Genomic DNA, 18,617 nt, shown 5'->3' with positions numbered 1-18,617 from the left:
TCAGAATGTCGTAAAAATTTTTAGAATGCACTTCGAATATGCAGGAATGCAGGAAGAATTTTCATTCCAACGACATTCCGGCTCATTCTATGGAGAATAATTCAGTAGGTGAGTATTGAATATATAGACTAAATAGCCGCAAATACTGATTTCACTTCCATGGAAATCCAATATCCCCGTATGGACATGGGCCAGCATAATCCTCCAAATATACCTGACTTCTTTTACCTAATTTAGCATTGTTTAGTAAGGAGTTGAGTAAAGTACATGTACCTGTAAAAGGCCTTTAATGTATACCATACCTGCCGCTTTTTATTTTCCCGATTACTCTATTTATCAAACATATTCCATTCCTTTTCTAAATATCTTTTTCATACATAGAAGTAACACAAAGTCAATTCAGCGAACTAATTGATGAAGCTGTAAATTAAAGACGAACAGGGAGCTCTATTATCACCTGTACACCAGTTATATTATCAAATATTGTGGCAATGTGCCTTTTGTTGGATTTTGTCGGTTAGTTGGCTACTTCTATAAAGATAATCATGTATAACAATGACTACTGTCGTTGAAGAATATGTTGATGATATTGCGCGCATTGCATTCAACTGAAAGATTCAATATGTTATAGGAAACAATACTTAAGACTGATAATTATGTGGAACTTTGTTGGCTTTGACAATGGCGCAGACATGACACACCGCAGCGATAAAATAAACATAAGAAATTGCGCCCCTTCCGACATACTGTCGATGTGACTAAGTTATTCATAAATTGGTTACCATTATGATCTACGGTGCATTTTGTTTTACCTGTTGTTGTGAACAAGCATTTATGAAAGTATTAACATACACATATAACTCAATTATCAATTTAGATACACTCATATGTACTATTCCATGGTTTCGGTACAGTCATCGACAGCAATTTGTAGGAATCAGATTTATAAAGAAAATCGATCAAATGCGCTCAGGAGTTTGCATTGACGACCTGTTAACCCTATAAAGCCCAAGCTATTTTGACCTTCCACGCCCAAGGGGGGGGGGGGGGGGGGGGGGCACATTGTGCCCCCCCCCCCCCCCCCCCCCCCCCCCGTATAACTTTGTTATTGTTTAATGTTTCATCGTCATACTTGGCACATAAGTAGAGCATCTCATACTCTACATGACTGCACATTTGATTTTTCTCAAGGTCACCCAGAGAGGGAGCTATTCACCAAAATATGAAGAAATACATAGGAAATATGCTTTAAAAAATGCTTTTTCTGTATAACTTCTTTATCCCAAGTGTATGTGTTTAATGATGGATCAATCATTTTCATATTTCCCACAAATGATGTGCAAGTCGAAGCTCGTTATTTGTTATGGTTGAAATTTCTCAGGGTCACCACATGCAGGCGCTATTAATAACAGCATAAAGACATACATTATGATACCTGTGATGCATTGTTTTGGATAGGTATATGCGTAGTTATCACATTTCATATTTCCATAATATTGGATTTTTAAGTTTGCAGATTGATAATTTGATAAAGAGATGATATTAGAGTTATAACTTGGGTGAAGGAATCAAAATCACGCAGAATAGAATGGCAATCTTAGGAAAATACTGTTGTTTTCAATTATCTCTATTATTTCTATTGTTTTATGCCATTGTCACATGAAAACAAAGGAAATAATAGGAAAAACATTTCAGGGCCATAATTACTTCACATTTTGCTTCTTCAGCAAATTTCAGCCAAGAAACGCCCATTTCATACACAATATATTGTTAATTGGAATTTGAACAGAAAATACGCAAAATCTGACTGATATGGTTGTCATTTATGGTTGCCATGGCAACCAGCAATATCAGATATAGCTAAATTATATATCAAAATGTTTGGAATAAGATTTTAGGGAAAGTCACAAAATTTGGTTGAAATTGGATTAAGGGCGAAGGAGTGGCGAATGAAATCTGGTAGGGGGCACAATGTGCCCCCCCTGGGCTTTATAGGGTTAATCGATCGACACCTTCCTTTCACGACGTGTTTGTGTTTGTGATATTACTGAGTTCAAAGTTCAAAGTTCATTTTACTCAACAACCCATATTCTGGCTATCGGGGTCCAATTAAAAGTCATATTTCACATTATTACTTCAATAAATCAAACAGAGTTGCAAGTAACTTTAAGTTTATACAAAACAACTATGATAAGGTAAATAGGAGTGAAGTGCGATTGATGAAAATAAAAACAAAGAAGATGTACAGAAATACACGGTTTGATAATAGTGAACAAAACAGGAAGGAAAATATGAAGAGAGATGAGAGAGAGAGAGAGAGGATTAATAAAAAGTACGGTGTAATAGGGAACAGCGAGAAGACACAAAGCTGATCACAAATTCCTTGGACATATTAACAATAAAAGAAATACGAGTGACATATGATTGATAAAAACAACAAAAAAGATTAAAAACGTTAAAAAAAGTACAGAAATATATTCAGATAATAGGTGAACAAAGAATGAAGGAAATATATGGGCATGCGAGAGCAAGAAGAGAAAGGAAGAGAAAGAGGGGAGAGTGGGAAGACAAGTTCCGCAGATTACTCAATATATAGAAAGCACGGCCTGTAAAAAGACATAAACAAGTAACTAAGAGAAGGTCGAAATATACTCATGTAGGCCTACATATGTCATTATCAATTGTAAAACTTGGTTAAACTAGAAAGAACTGCCCTCTTTTCACAATTAGATAATTGATCCACCTTCATTTTTGGTATTTCCTGTGATATCTTATTAAGTATTTCTTTTGCTGTTCATTGAAGAGGCTGCAATGAAAAGGTAATGAAATTCATCGCCAATATCATTCTTATTGCAGTGGGTACAAAATCTTTAATTTCCAGGAATGTGATTATATTATCTTCCAGAAACAATTGGCAATTTGGGATTAACACACGGAATTTTCATTAAAAAATTATCTGAGAATCATTTAAGTGTTGGGAGTATTTATCAACATAAAGCTCCTGCTTGATAATTCGAGAGTTCTAAAATAGAGAATGAAAATTCTTCTACATCACTACCCCCACTTTTGCTTGAAACTGCAATTCAATCTGGAGGTAAATAAATTTGCGCTTCTGTAAGAGTGAAATTTGATACAGGAATGTGATAGAATACTGTGAGACAATTTTTTTTCTTTTTATGTCAAGGTGTTATTTTCCGATATTTGTAATTAATTTAGGTAGTTTTCACGTAGGAAAACTTTTTGTTTTGGAGTTTGCATTACTATAGTGTTTCAATGTGTCAATTTCCGATATTCATGATCAATTTACATTGTTTTCACATTCGAAAACATTGTGACTTGGAGTTTGCATTAAGTATTATTTCGGGATGTCATTTTCCGATATTTGTAATCGATATAGGAGGTTTTCACATAGGATAGTGTTGTGTTTTTGAGTTTGCGTTGAGTTTGCATTAATTAGTATTTCGGGGTGTCATTTCCCGATATTTGTAATCGATATAGGTTGTTTTCGCATAGAATAGCGTTATGTCTTGGAGTTTGCGTTGATGTTTGCATTAATTAGTATTTCGGGGTGTCATTTCCCCGATATTTGTAATCGATATAGGTTGTTTTCGCATAGGATAGCGTTGTGTTTTTGAGTTTGCGTTGAGTTTGCATTAATTAGTATTTCGGGGTGTCATTTCCCGATATTTGTAATCGATATAGGTTGTTTTCGCATAGGATAGCGTTGTGTTTTTGAGTTTGCGTTGAGTTTGCATTGATTAGTATTTCGGGGTGTCATTTCCCGATATTTGTAATCGATATAGGTTGTTTTCGCATAGGATAGCGTTGTGTTTTGGAGTTTGCGTCGAGTTTGCATCAATTAGTATTTCGGCATTTATGATCGATCATTAATATCCGTATTTCTGGGCATCATTCTGCTTTACATTTTCTGAATTTTGAAAGCGAAATATATTCAAAACGATATCTATTTGGTCAAGAAATATGAATTTAATGATGTTTTCATAAAATGTGTTTTTTTTTTTTCAAGTTAGTGTTGACTGTTGAGCAGTTGCGTTAGTCATTCTTCGATAGAATGGATTTACTTGATCGATACTAGTTTTTGTTTCGAGAGGACTAACGTGAGAGTGGCCTCGGAAGAGCCAGGTCCAGGTACTGTAATTCACCCTAATTTTCACCGCTAATGGTTTGTATTAGTTTGCATTAATTAGTATTTTGCATTAGTTTGCATTGATTAGTAGTTTGTATTGAGTTTGCATTGAGTTTGTATCAGTTTGCGTCAGTTTGCATTAGTTTGCATTAGTTTGCATTAGTTTGTATTAGTTTGCATTAGTTTGCGTCAATTAGTAGGACCCGAAGAAACAAACAAAAAAAGTGGGGGGGGGGGGTTGAGGGGGAATAATTGAAGGAAATACAAACTTACCACTACCATTATCTCCATACATTGTTTCTAGATACCTTAAGTACAGTGCTAAGGGGTCTGGGGGATCATCCCACGTACAGTCCAAACATCTAGGCAAGCTCCTGGATCGATGCCTAGCCACAGTTCCCACACTCCTCCCAGTTCCATTCAGCCATGAAGCTGGCAGGTACTGGAGCGATTTCTCGTTCCACAATCAAGCAATAAGTGTTTATCTCAAGTCTGTGCCAGAGACGGAGAAGATTGAAGCCTACGACAGGCTCCTGCTCCAAATGCCTGACAATGTCATTCTTGCCTTCAGGTAAGTTTCCCCTGTAGTAGCCAGCATCTCACACCATCATTTGCATCATAGGGATGGTGATGAACCTTTCGGAATTTTAAACTTCATTCACACTATGTATTCGTGAAGTATAGATACAAATGAAATTCCATCAGGTAAGGTATTTTGAGATTATTTGTACATCTGCTTCAATTTATAACAACACTTGAAACAAATATAAATTTGATAAGAAAGTTGAGCCTTTGAATTGAATACTTCCTTATTGACATATAAAATTTCACAGAGGCCTCTTCAATTATAACTTGTGAAAATGTGTCACTGTGAAATTATCTTCCCTTCTCACTAATTGTGTTCAAAGCTTCCACAAGAATTTAGAGCAGTTAATTTGTTTTGAGACTTTCGATCTCTGTGCTTGTAACCAGATAGGATTACTTGGCTCTTGAGTGCTTGTTCCGACACCATATAGTGGTGTATGACCATGTTTTCGCATATGAAAGTAAACATAATCTGATATTGTGATAATGTTCATACCAGTGACTGATGCCAGAGTGGGCAGTAAGAGAAATTTTTCGAAACTTTCATTTGGTTTCAGTGTTTATTGGATCTAGTGGCTCATCCTTGATTATTACGTAATAGTATTTAAGATTTTCACTTCAGCACGACTTAATACTTGGTATTGTTATTGTGAATTGTAAGATTGATCATAAGTTACACTTTACAAGTTTGATCCAGACTAAATTTAGATCACAGGTCAAGTATCATACAATAGGTTCTGGCAAGATTTATGGATCCATGGCAAAATGAGAGGCCCATGGGCATAGGATCAAGGTCAACAGACGAAATGTGCATATCTTTCAATACATGTTATACAAGATACAAGAAGGATTGGAGCAATTCACCACAAGAGAGGATTCTTTGGAAAGATCACTGGTTAAGACCCCAAGAAAGTAAGGTCTCAAGTTTTGAAGTTCCCTAAATGCTCCATTGCACATATTTCTGACGCTTTTTTTTTTCCTGGTGTATTCTTTTACCCTTACAGGGCCTGCCAGTATGCTGTGAAATCTGGTTTCCCTCAGTTCAGCCTTCAGATTGCCTACTCCATGCTCCGTCGCTGTCCAAGTTGCATCGTCTTCTGGAAGATGTAATGTATCTTGTGCTCTCGTCTCTCTCTCTTACAGAACGTTGGCTGAAAATGGCAGTTTTGTGTTAATTCAGACTACATGTAGTTGAGCACTGATGCAGCATTTTCCCAAAGCACAAATCCTCATATCTAAGTCAGCGTATGATGCTTTCTACCTAAAGTTGGCAGTGACTTCCAAAAACTGATTTTAAATTCATAAAGATCACTGATGTCAAGTTATCATGAGTCACTGTTTGAAGGAGGAAATCAAACAATGCTTGACATACGTAAGCTTTGCAGAGGAAGTCATTTTGAGTTTTCTTGTTATGATGTGATTGTCATCAAAGGGGCAAGTGCATGATAAATTTGTCTAATGGCTAAGAATTTAAGTTACGATGAATTTTGTTATACTTTGTTTATACCAGTCAAGTGATTTATACTGGTATGTTGTTGTTGTGGTTTTTTTTTCTCCTACAGTGTGATTTCCCTGGCTCTTCAAAGTCAACATTCCAAAGAGGTAAGGAGCATGTGGAATGCTATGATGTAGGCGTAAAGGTCACATGTACACGATTTATGCTTGTCATTCTATGATGAGATGCCATGTTCCTGTGGCTTTATGTGTATGTTTTGTCACTGAGTGTGTACTGATATCATATCACGGGAGTGTTGTGTAGAAAACATACGTCATACCTTATGTAATGTCTTGATTCCATAGGGATTCTACAGGAATGTGAGAGACAGCTCTGTGCTGGGAGTTCATAAGCTCTGCCAACTAGAGAACCAGGTGTGAGCATGGTTAGCAACAATAGTATCAGCAGATATTCAGGCCAGGTGAGGTTGTTTAGAACAAGTTTCCATGGTGATGAATGGCTATCACGTCACATTTTGGTAATGTATTTTCACTTTTATATGTATGCCCAAATCCAGTGATTCCCAGTCAACCTTCCATAAATCTCTCCTGATTAGGTGCCACCCCTGTATGAGACAGCCGTCCTGTTCCACCCCCTGGATGCTACACTCTGGAAACAAGTAATGTGATCTTTTCTTGTTTCTGTCTGTCTGTCTTTCTGTGTGTCTGTGTGTCTGTGTTTGTGTCTGTCTGTCTTTCTGTGTGTCTATATGTCTGTCTTACTGTATATGGTATTTCATGATGCTTGTGATTATGTGTATTTGAGGAAGATTTCTTTTTTTAAGCAGGTGAATAACAGAAATAACAAAAATAACTGTAGTATTACAAATCAACTCTAGTCTTGACTTAAACAAGTCCAAGTCATATTTCCATGTCTTAGTGGGTATAGTGTTGGTCAATATTTTGGGAGCTCTTCCGCCATCTTTATGTTCAATTCATGAAATCAGAAAATGGCTCTAGAAGTATCTATTACAATCAGCAAAGTATTGATAATGTTATTAACTGGGAAGCTACAGAGCAAAATTAATGTTTTTGAATGATCATGAGCCAAATGTCAATCCGTCGTCAGAAATTTAAAGCTTTCTCCATGGTTATGGCAGTTTGGTATCGGGGGAAATTTCATCAAACTGTAGAGGAAGTATGTACATATGAGAAAATATAGTATTTAGTAACAACAGTCATTTCCATTTAGTTAACGATGCGTGTGTGATTCAAATCAAGTCAGATTCATAAAGCCAACTTTGAAATGAAACTTTTGATATCTGGCGTTGACCAGTTGGAAAGGAGCATGCAAGTCACTATAAGATGAACACTGAAGCTTGGTTCAGCAGACAACAAAAGATATGGACCCAACAATAGCTATTAAAAGTATTTCAGAATTTAGAGGGTAGCCTACTCACACGGACTGATTTCAACCGTAGGATTGTTGCTGGTGTGAGTTTTGAGATAGCAGTAAGATCCTCTCTAGCACCAAACATTGAAGTTACCAAGTTACCCATTGTTTGTGTGTGGCTGGGAGTTGTAAATCTGTCATGTAATTTCTTTGTATTGAGAAATAAGTAGGCTTTGTTGTTGTACAGTGTGTGATTAGATGTATGAGTGTAGCAAAGATCTTTGGAAATACAAAATATCTCTCTCTATTTTTTTTTTTTTTTTGTGTAATAAAAAGAGAATTGACAATATGGATGTACACCTTAATTTTTTTTGAAAATTGCTTCAACAATTTTGTTTCATGCATGGACATACTATATACTGTACGAGCTGAAATTTTTGCGTACAGATATTTTCGCGAATTGCTACTTGGAGGACATTTTGGCGTGTTGTTAATTTCGCGGTTGCGAGGGTCTAACTGAACTTAGCTATTAGCGCGTTGTTATTTTCGCGGTTCAAAGGCGATTCGCGAAATTCGCGAAAATAAAACCACCGCGAAAATTTCAGCTCGTACAGTAGCATTAATGTATAATTTTGGTTTGTATTTGACTCTTACAAAGCAGATAGATCATTTCCACACCCTTTTTTCCTCTCCCTCTTCTTGCTTTGCCCTTTCCTCCTTTCTATGGTGTTTTGTTCTGGTGACCAGTACATTGCCTTTGAAATCGTACATGGCAATGATCAGAAGAAACTCTGGAACTTGTTGCAACAATGTCGCTCTCTGGGTCTGCACCAATCAAGTATACTGTCTGTATCACGTGAGAAGCATTGAGCGCAAGTCAAGGTAATGATATGTATTTTGGAAGGTCCGTAATGAAATAGTTTGTTTGAAATAAATGGTGGTTATAATTTAGCTGCCTTTTTGTCAGGTACTCATTATTTACGAGAGAAGTTCCTTGCACTTTCCCAGTACAGATACACGGTGAGTAATGACGTTAACATTCTTTATTATATCCACAAGGACAGCAAATATATTTCAGTTTACATTTAGGAAATCTATGAAATATTCTTAAGTGTAAGTCCACTTCTACAAATTTTTAGTTGCTTTCTAGAGCTACATGTATGATGGGTATTTGCTTTCACAAAATAATCAATGTCCTCATGCAGGTGTCACATACTGTATTACCAAATGCTATCTAAATGTAGAACTCGGGTGATTAGGCGGTCTCCTGAAAATGTCCGATGCATCCGATACAGGCATCTGCTTTATTTACAAATAGGGAGCCCTGCAAGAATTACAGACCCCTTTCATTTCAAGTTTTAGCATGGTCTCTTCGCTTTACTTTATTTTGTTGACAGGTTATGATTATGGAATAAAAATAATTCATGTGATACCTATATTCAAGATATCTTCAATATAAAAAAAAAAAAATGACATAAGTATGATTTAAGAACGTGTGAAAGATAGACTTGCGATACTCGGGACCCACAGGGTCTCTTAAGGTTTTTTTGCATTCTGAAGTACATGCAAAGATCACTTTGGTGCAAATGATAGAGGGATACATACTTGAATTGCTCTCACTTTTGATCTACAGTTTGACCTCGATTATCCGGCCTCCTTTTATCCGGAAATCTCTATTATCCGGATGCGTTCACGCAGTGAAGGACTTTTTTTCATCCAAAAATTGAGAAAAAACAGTGACTTTAACATCTTTTCATGGATCTATTTCACTAACTTCATAAGATGTGCATGTTAGGTTTCTCAATATCTAATGAGGTAAAGCGTGTGATTTTCACATAAAGATATACTTTATTTTTGTGAAGAAGGGACTACAATTTTGCACAGGCTAGCATAGATTACACCACCGTTGCGGGGTACGCTACCTGCCTAGCTGCCAGTGCACTGGGACGGCAGCTTTGATGGCAGCTATATGCATTAACATTGTGTCTCCCATATCCTGCCAATTCGCTTATCCGGATGAGTGCCGGTCCCGACATGGCCGGATAATCGAGATCGAACTGTAATTGTGCCATAGCTTAATTTCATAGCATAATTGCAGCAACGTAACCCACCCATCCCCTCCGCCCCCCCCCCCCCTGCACTTACATGCTTCCAAATACAATTGTAGTTACCATATTCTTGTGATTTTAAAAAAAAAAAAAAAAGAATCTTGTGTACAGGTAGCTGTAGAATTAAAAGAGTGGCAATGATAAAGTTGCTCTGGAATATTCTTTTTTCATGTTTATGCAAGGATGTGGCATGCAGCCTTTTGAGATGCTGGTGAAGAGAGATGTAAACCTGATTAGGAATCAGACCTTTAAATGGTTGGCTTCTACCAAGACAGCTGTTGCCTGCAGGGAATGAAGTGGAGTAAATCTGGTCACAAAATTTGCAATGTGCAGGAGTTGTAAGTATGTATGTCAGTGAAATTGTGCAAATGTTCATCTTCTGAACTGTTTCTTTAAGTTTGTTTCTCCCTGTGTCCATCCCCATGTCAACTATAACTTGATTACCACGTTGCTCTTGATTCTCTGCATTGTTTTTATACATTTAAATACTGTGAATGCTCGTAACGTTAAGTTGCTGTAAACTATCCTTTTGATCTCCTTTTTAAAAATAACAAACACCTTGGTTTAAAGTTCAAATGGCAGCTTTATCACTGTGTGTCGGCCTCATTTTATTCTGTCTCCTTTTATTTTATGTTTGTAAACAAAGATTTAAAAGCAGTCCTAAGTAGCAAAATTGCCTTATTTGCCATCAGTGATGTTTATTTCTGATTAAAAAATGTATGTTTAAGTAATGTCATTTCTATAATCAGACCTTTATCAAGCATCACTGCATTCTGGTGCCTCCACCATGTAGCGAAACATAAAGTAACTATGTAGGGTTGTTTGTCTACCTGTCCATTTTAGTATTTGCTACGTTTTGTAATTATGTTTGATCAGCTAGCAATACTGTATATGCCATATATTTTAATAGCAAGTCTAACTTTTTATAGATCAGGACTTCTCGATAAACTTGTGAGAGGTTGAATTTGAGACCATGGAGTATGGCAATAGAAGGAGACATGTACACATGCTTTTTGCATTCATGCCTGCATCAGAGTTATGATGTTTGCATGTTTCAAACTTCTGAATAGCACCCTACTTGTGAAATTCACAAAAATAAAAACCTACAAACCCTGTGAAATATATGGCATATACAGCGTTGCACTGAAGCTTTTGACAAACTTGGTGGAGAGATAAGCCAAGCTCTCTTTATGATTGATCCAATGAATGTAGTTATAAAAAAAAAAGAAAGAAAAATGGGGGATAGACCTCTGAAGGTCAAACACAGTATTCTCCATTTTACTGAATCTCTTTGACATGATTTGATTATATTTGGTTTGAAGTGTAGACTATTAAAGACAGCTCCAAAATTTGGTGTGATTTTGAAATAAGTATGAAAAAGGACAGGGTCCAAGGTTGTCATGATGTTATCAAAGTTGCCATACAAATGTGATTTAAAGGTTCACACGAGAATGTTCAAATAGCATGTTGAAACCTTGTCTATGGTGATGCTCACATTGTTGTCCCAGTATAGACGCCTACATTCACAGGCTTCAGTTAGTACACTCTATGATTGGCATTATAACAACATTGCATGCTACCAACATAAAATATGGATACTAATGTCAGTAAGTTTGTTGCCTTGACATTTTTTCTTGAGAAGCAATCTGATTTTAAAGCAGTCAAAAGATCTTCCGTGTTCCATGGGATTCCATGACAAAGCTTCCTCGTACTGGACCGCAGGCAGCACCATTAGCAGACATACCTGTGGATAGCAGGGTATGAAGCCAGTAGCTTGCACTGTGCTGCCCCAAGGGATCTGTAGTAGGTGGTACCATCCAGACCATACAAGTGTAGATGCAATCACGTGGCCAGAACATCCGGAAGCTTAAGTTTCTGTCGTTCTTCAGCAATCGCGAAGAGGAGCAGCATGATTTACATTAGTAAAGAGTGACTGTATGATCTGAAACGAGATGTCACTGTGCCGGCCTACTTTAAAGATTCCCCTATGAGCTTACTCTGCACCGGAAACGCTTCTGCTTTGACAAATCGGAAGAAGTCTGCCTCAATCGTGAAGAAGATAGCCAGTTGATTCTGCAAGACAGACCAAAGGTTACAAGATGATAAGTCTGAAAAAAAAATGCATGATGACCACACAGCTGGCAATGATCACCTCGACTGCTAGGAGTAACATTTTCATTCTTTTATCTTGTATGGATATGGAATATAATAGATATGCATCATGAATATCTCAGCAAATATATGAATTGTCAATTTCTTGATCACACACGCACTGCAAATATTTCCATTCGAAATGAAGAGAGTGCCAAATCGAGAATGGCATAATTTAAATTAGATTTTGTTTAATTTTTTGAAGCTTCCTTTTGATGCCCACTCTTATATAAATATAAATTTAAAAAAAAAAAATTATGTCACATTCTATAATGTATTGAATTGTGCTCACTGCTATGCAAAGATGTGTCATATAAAGATGCTTTAAAGTTTATGCTTGAGGCAAAAGTGTAAGGGATAATTCATTATATTTGCAATCAGTAAACAGAATATTCTCTGAATATTAGGTACAAAGCACAGCATGCACTCTACATGTAGTATCAAAACTTTCATATGCAAGTAGAATGTTTTCCTTTTCTGACTCACATGATTTAGCACCACGTTCTGCACTGTCATCTTACTGTAATAAATCATTCTCTAATTACCGATATTTCATGCTCTGATGTACCTTGTTTTCAAGTTAGAATGTGATTTATTTGTCGATCTTGTCATTTGTACCCAGCTTATGGCCTATCTTACTGTCCATGATTCATTATCAGATATTTTAGATTGCATGTTTGTTTTTAGATGTGAATTGACTTCAGTTCCATTTATAAAAAGAGAAAAATGAAGTTTACATAAAAATAGACTGAAAATCATCAAAGTGGTTGAATTTTCTAATTTGATGAAATAGTGATGTTAGTCATTATCACTTATACATTGTACCTGTTAGGATGATGCAAAGATGATGAAATTTCACTCCATTTGAAAAGAGAAATTGCCTGGATGTTTCTCTTTTGTCTTGAACCATGGATAGTATGGCATCATAAGCTATTTAATGATTACTTTTCACTTTCTTGGGCATAATGCATAGGTTCTCATGCTATCCATAGGCCATCTTTGCTACCTTTGTCACTGACGATAGTAAGGTCAACATACGTGGGGTGTAGATCAGAAGTCTGTTTATACACTTTTCTCGGAGGCCGTCTGGCAAGAGCCCTAGATATTAGCACATGACAAGGCCGTAGCTAGTATGTTGCCCTCTGTAGACGGCTGGGAGATCACCCAATTGTCGTCACAAGCCTTGTGATTATCTTTGTCTTTGCAAAGCTGTTGGCCTATGATGGATGTATCTTTGAAGTGTTAGGGGTCTGTTTCTTGCTGCCGGATTCCCTGGAATAGTGTATATGAAGTTTCTCTGAAATAGCTTTCCCACCTTCTCTGAAGGCTTCAGCTGGTAAAGAGTCTGAACCAGGAGCTTTTCTCTTCGATTAATATATGAACTGCCTTTTTGCACCTCCTCCATAGTTGGTTCATTACCCTTGAAATTGTTGATAGGAACTTGTGATACACAATCATTAGCTTTGTCGTTGATGAAGGGAGGTCAATTCAGTACACTTTTAGGGCTTGGCTCACCTCTGGAGAATTCCTTCTTGGCTGTTTTTTTAGGAATGGAGACAAGTTCAATTATGTATGAAGATCCATTGAGTTTAACCCTATTCTAACTGGGGGGGTCAAATTGACCCCCCCCTCGACGTTTCGCGCCACGATTTCGCAACGCGCAAAGCTTTTGCCGCGTCGTTTCACGACTTTTTTCATTGAAGTCTCCCGCATATTTTGAGACCAAATTTGCGACGTCTGGGTACACCGTTCTGAAGTTACATGATGTTATGCATATGCATGTCAACCCGAAAACAGCTCAAATTCATGATATCGTGTGCAAATCCAATGCAAATTGTGTTTTTTGTTTAAATTGATATAAATGAGATTATTTCAACTTTAAACCATTGAAATTAATCAATTCTAGTGTAGATAAGCCTGAAAAAGTGCCTGCAACAAGTTTTGGCAAAAAAACAATAGAAAACAAAGGGTTGAAAAAACAATAAAATACATAAGAAATTAACAAAACAATAAAAAACAAAAGAAATTAATTTCAATTGAGCTGCTTTTTTACACAAAAATTGTTTGATGTGTCTTGAGGAATTCTGACACAAAAATTTAGCAATCCTCCAGTCTTTTTAATGGAGTTATAGCTGAAAATATGATTTCATGCACAAATTTGCATAATTAATTTATTAAAAATAGAAAGGCAATATTTTTCTATTGTATGACGATGTAATCTTGTAGTTGACATCCAGCTCTATCTTCAGGCAAAATTTCGCGGCGATCGCGCGATCGGCGGCCGAGATCTGAAGGGGGGGTCAAATTGACCCCCCCCTCAGTAAAAACTTGGTCTCAAATAGCCCAGTTAGAATAGGGTTAAGGCCCTTGTAAGAGTTCATTAAACCCTTGTATGCTGGATAGTGCTCTGGGTACTTCACATTACTTCTTTCTGGCTGAGGTTGAGTCTTCAGTGCAAGCTGTGTATGTCTGACATTTATAGTTACGTAGCTGTTGTATCTCTGCAGTTCTTTTCCTGTTTCAACATAGTGTCAGTCACAGCGTCTAGCCTATTATTTGGCCCTCATTCATTCCAACAGAATAAAGAGCGTGCTCCTCTTTCAGTAAGGTTACCCATCGCTTCTCGGTCTAGTCTCACTTAATGCGTTGATATAAAATGTTGTACAGGGAATGCCCATTATGACGAGGTCACCATGACTGCCAATTTCACCTTGTTATTACCGGTAGGCCCTACTTCATTATAAACGTATTAAAAAGGTCCCAGCTAAATACGGTAATAGAAAATTGGGACCACCGAATTCGACCAATCTGATAGTGGTATCTCATTGTTAGCAAGATCATTATGATAGGATTTCCCTGTATCTGGCTGGTTCATATGCAACGAGTGCTGATGGTCTCTGAGGTCTGGTAGAGTCTTCCCTGTGAAGTATTATGTCAGATTGTCTTGGCCTCTCCTCTGGGCGGATGCCCTTCCCCTACTGATAACTTTGTAGAATCAACTAAACTAGCAGACAGGGAATTCAAAGAGAGATTTGTAGAAGAGTAGCCAAAAAAAAAAAAAAAAAGGGGGGGGGGGAAGACAGACAAAAGACTTTTTAGGACAGATGTGGCTCTGGAATATACTAAATGTTTAAGTAGCAATGCAGCGATATGTATTGTGTAATTTCATTCCAGGCTGTCATTAGGCATATGTGTTTCAGTAGATGTCACAATGTTAGGTGTCACACATCAGGCAAAATGTTCTAAATTCAAAAGTAATATGTATTTGAATGATGCACTCATGTTTGAATATCACACATACATTTAGATTGCTCATGCCATCTATACGAGAAAGTTCTGCAGATGATTATGAAAAGTTCATGTAGCTTTCTGTTTTTTTGTTGTTGAAAATAAAGTAATGATTAGGGTGCTCTGAGAGGTAAGTTTAACATGTATTTGTGATGTGAAACACCTGGCGATAAATCCGTCTTCTGGAGACAATTTTTGTTTGAAAATACATCTTCTTTTGTGCAAGGAACTTGTGGCTAAAACCTGCTATGACTACTTTTTAGCTGTGTTGTCATTGTATGAGCTTCTTGCCTAATATGTTACTTTATTTTAACCATTGTCTTTGCAAATGCCATGTGAGCTGTAACTTCCATGGTTGGCAGAATAGTTTCATCCTTTTACACAAGAAACGGTTGGCTCTAAATGCCATGGTAGACAGAATTGTTTTATCTTTTTATACAAGAAGCTGTTTTGAAACAGACTGGGCAAAAACATCCAAATCTTTTCAGATTCTGTGCAGAATAAATTGTTGTTTCATTACCTTTGCGTTCTATCATGTATGTACCATGTGTTTACGTTTATGCATGGCATTTAACAAGGCAGATGAACAATCATTTTGAGAAATGTATTAAAAAAGTACACTTTGTCATTTCATGAGAAAATAGATCTGTCTGTGTTCATTCTTTCCCACTGCGTTATTGGCATCATCTTGAGAGCTTGTGGAATACCAGTGAAAGGGGTGTTTTTGTTGCATGAGCTGATAAATGCGAGTGAATGAACAAAGCATTGTCTGAGTGTTGGTGTTTTCTGGTTCACATTCACAGTAAAGAAGACTGTTATAGTAAAACCCTTACGCAGAAGGGATAACATTTCTACATCCAATATACATGTAGCCTGCTATTACTGCAGAAGAAGAAAATGCCCATGTGCTGGCACCTCATCAAAAATGCAGTATTACACAGTATGAATGTCATAACAGCTACATGTAGTCACTCCTGTTTTGGCCAAGCCAAAATCAACATGTGTGTGTGTTTGTGTGTCTTTGTGTGTGTGTGTGTGTGTGTGTGTATAATTATAAAGTGACTGGAGTAATTTTGATCTTGTAACTTTGATATTAAATGTAAATGTCAAATGTGTTTAAACAGGTAAAATTATGCAAATGAAAGTACATGTAGTTATTAACTAAATTGTCGTCAAGAGCTGACTGAAAATGCAAATAGCCTCTGCTGTCCGGTCGCTAGTCAGTCCTTTCATACCTTGATACACATTTTCTTGTTCACATTGTGTAAGAAAATTCTACTTCTGTAACAATGTGCCATTTGTGGTAGGGATAATTATCATTTCTACCATTTACTAGTAGTAATGATAATTATACCAGAGATTTGTAAAGGCATTACATTATTCATCTAGATTTGTTTCAACTGAATGGTGTGCTTGTGTGCGTGTGTGTGTGTGTGTGTGTGTGGGGGGGGGGGATATTGTACAATGTATAAAGTCACCCTTATTGGGATTGCTATCCCACCCCTTCTATGCACCCTGATAGCCTCACGTTTGACAAGAGGGATGCCTGCAGGCTTTACATACCCACACACACACACACACACACACACACACACACACAAACATGCACCCACGCACACATACATCAGAGACTCCAACCCAAAGTACCTTCTGATCTGGAGATTCTCCCGCCTGAAACCCCTAGCAAACAGGAGACTCAAAGTTGATGTGTGCGAAGCGCGAAATTCCCAGGGTTCTAGAAAAAATAGATGCTCTCTGGTGCTATCTAAGGCTTATTTTTTCAACATACGATAGAAATATGTAAGAAATCCTTTCCAACAGGAGACAAAGAGCCAGGGCGGGAGAAATAAAATCTCAAACGGGAGAACGGGAGATTTTGCAAAAATGGGATTTCGGCGGGAGATCTCCCGTCGAAAACGGGAGAGTTGGAGTCTCTGCATACATACATACATACATACTGTACATACACATATACGTACATACATACATACACACGTACATACATACATACATATATACATACATACAGTGTACATATACACAAACACTTACCAGTACACCTATTGACAAAGTGGAAAACAGGTCTTAATTTATGTATTGCCACGTTTATGAAATTACTAAATCATCAGGACGGACCGTGCACAATGGAGGAATATTTTCATGATCGAGGCAAAAAAAAGGGGGGGGGGGCAAAAAACAGGTCACACAAGGGTATACCTACAGCAAAAAGCAAGCAAACAAACATCAAGATGCATAATGTGGCAGATCTTAAATATAGTATCTCTTTTAATGAACCTTATTTCAATTTTGATTGTCATGTTAAGGAACTTCAGTGTTTTTAATCTGTAAATTGTGTGATCTGGGGCATACTTAATATCATTTGGCTTATTCTGATTGTAATAAAATTGTTTCAAAATGTGACTCCTTCGGTGGTTGGAAATCCATTTTTTAATGCAATGAGTTCTTTTTGTTGAGAAAGAGCTTATCGGGCATTTAAGCCTGAGAAAGACATTTGGGGCATGAGTCTCGTGCCTAATGTGCGAGACTTGGTAGGACCGTTACGTCATTGAGGCCAATACCATCAACGCCTTTATGTCAAGGGCCTCGACCAAGATGTGAATAATAGCCCAGCCAACACCATCTTTTGTTTTATTTTTATATCCTCATTTATTAATTTATTATTTGATTGGTTTAATTCATTTACCTGTAACCACACAAGCTGAAAATTACTGCAATGTGTAATGCTGATCTCCTTTGAAAGTGACATACAAGTAATAATCAAATCATTGATTGCAATCATTCACCAGGAAGAAGACTGTGATTGGTCATGTATGCCGAGTTGGAAGAGACTTTAGACCTTTATAAATCTACTTAAAAGTACATGGGAAGCACCCAAAATGAAAGACAACATTATCACCTTACATGAGGGCTACAGGTGACTTGCATATCGTAAATAAGAAATTGCTACCTCTCACAGTTTGCACGTGAAGTCATTAATCCCATATCCAGTTAGCATTATAAATACATGTACAGTGTGTAAGGCAAAAGGAACCTTAAAGGTAGGGAATCACATTTGCATGCCTTAAATGAAGAGTTGTATAAACACAGTGGTATGTTGAAGAGAGTATCATTTTAGAAACTCCCATAAAGTATTGAAAGTGGAAGGTAACATTTAGTACATTTGTATTGACCGTTAGATTTTGAATTGAATTCTTTTCGGGGCTCACCGTAAATTCCAGTACATTAGTAGGCTACCTTTGCAGACCCATGCACTGCATGTGTGTCCATCATGTATATTTTGTGAATGAAGTTCATCAAAACTTACAAACATTTCTATATACGTTCTTGCCACACACTCTATATGTTATTACATCAGCTCTTATACTTTTAGATTTGTGTTTATAGATAAAAAATACAGAAGACTGCAACAAAAAGGCTTAAGTGTGGCTTACACACAGAACTACCGAGTAGTTGAGTTTTGTGCATTATTCAAATTGTAGATAACTGTTGA

General features: G+C 37.0%; 1 protein-coding gene across 1 annotated transcript in view; it reads left to right on the top strand.

Moving 5' to 3' along the window:
• The window catches only part of LOC140228922 (uncharacterized), a 37,241-nt gene extending 28,812 nt beyond the window's left edge, over positions 1-8,429 (top strand). The window contains exons 24-28 of the mRNA XM_072309189.1: positions 4,452-4,718; positions 5,737-5,838; positions 6,295-6,334; positions 6,784-6,846; positions 8,307-8,429. Coding sequence (XP_072165290.1) covers positions 4,452-4,718; positions 5,737-5,838; positions 6,295-6,334; positions 6,784-6,846; positions 8,307-8,429 — 595 coding nt within the window. The remainder of the gene's footprint in view (positions 1-4,451; positions 4,719-5,736; positions 5,839-6,294; positions 6,335-6,783; positions 6,847-8,306) is intronic.
• Positions 8,430-18,617: the final 10,188 nt, after the last annotated feature.

Source organism: Diadema setosum, chromosome 5, assembly GCF_964275005.1.
Source record: "Diadema setosum chromosome 5, eeDiaSeto1, whole genome shotgun sequence".
Taxonomy (NCBI): Eukaryota; Metazoa; Echinodermata; class Echinoidea; order Diadematoida; family Diadematidae; genus Diadema; species Diadema setosum.
This window is presented reverse-complemented; position numbering and strand designations above follow the sequence as displayed.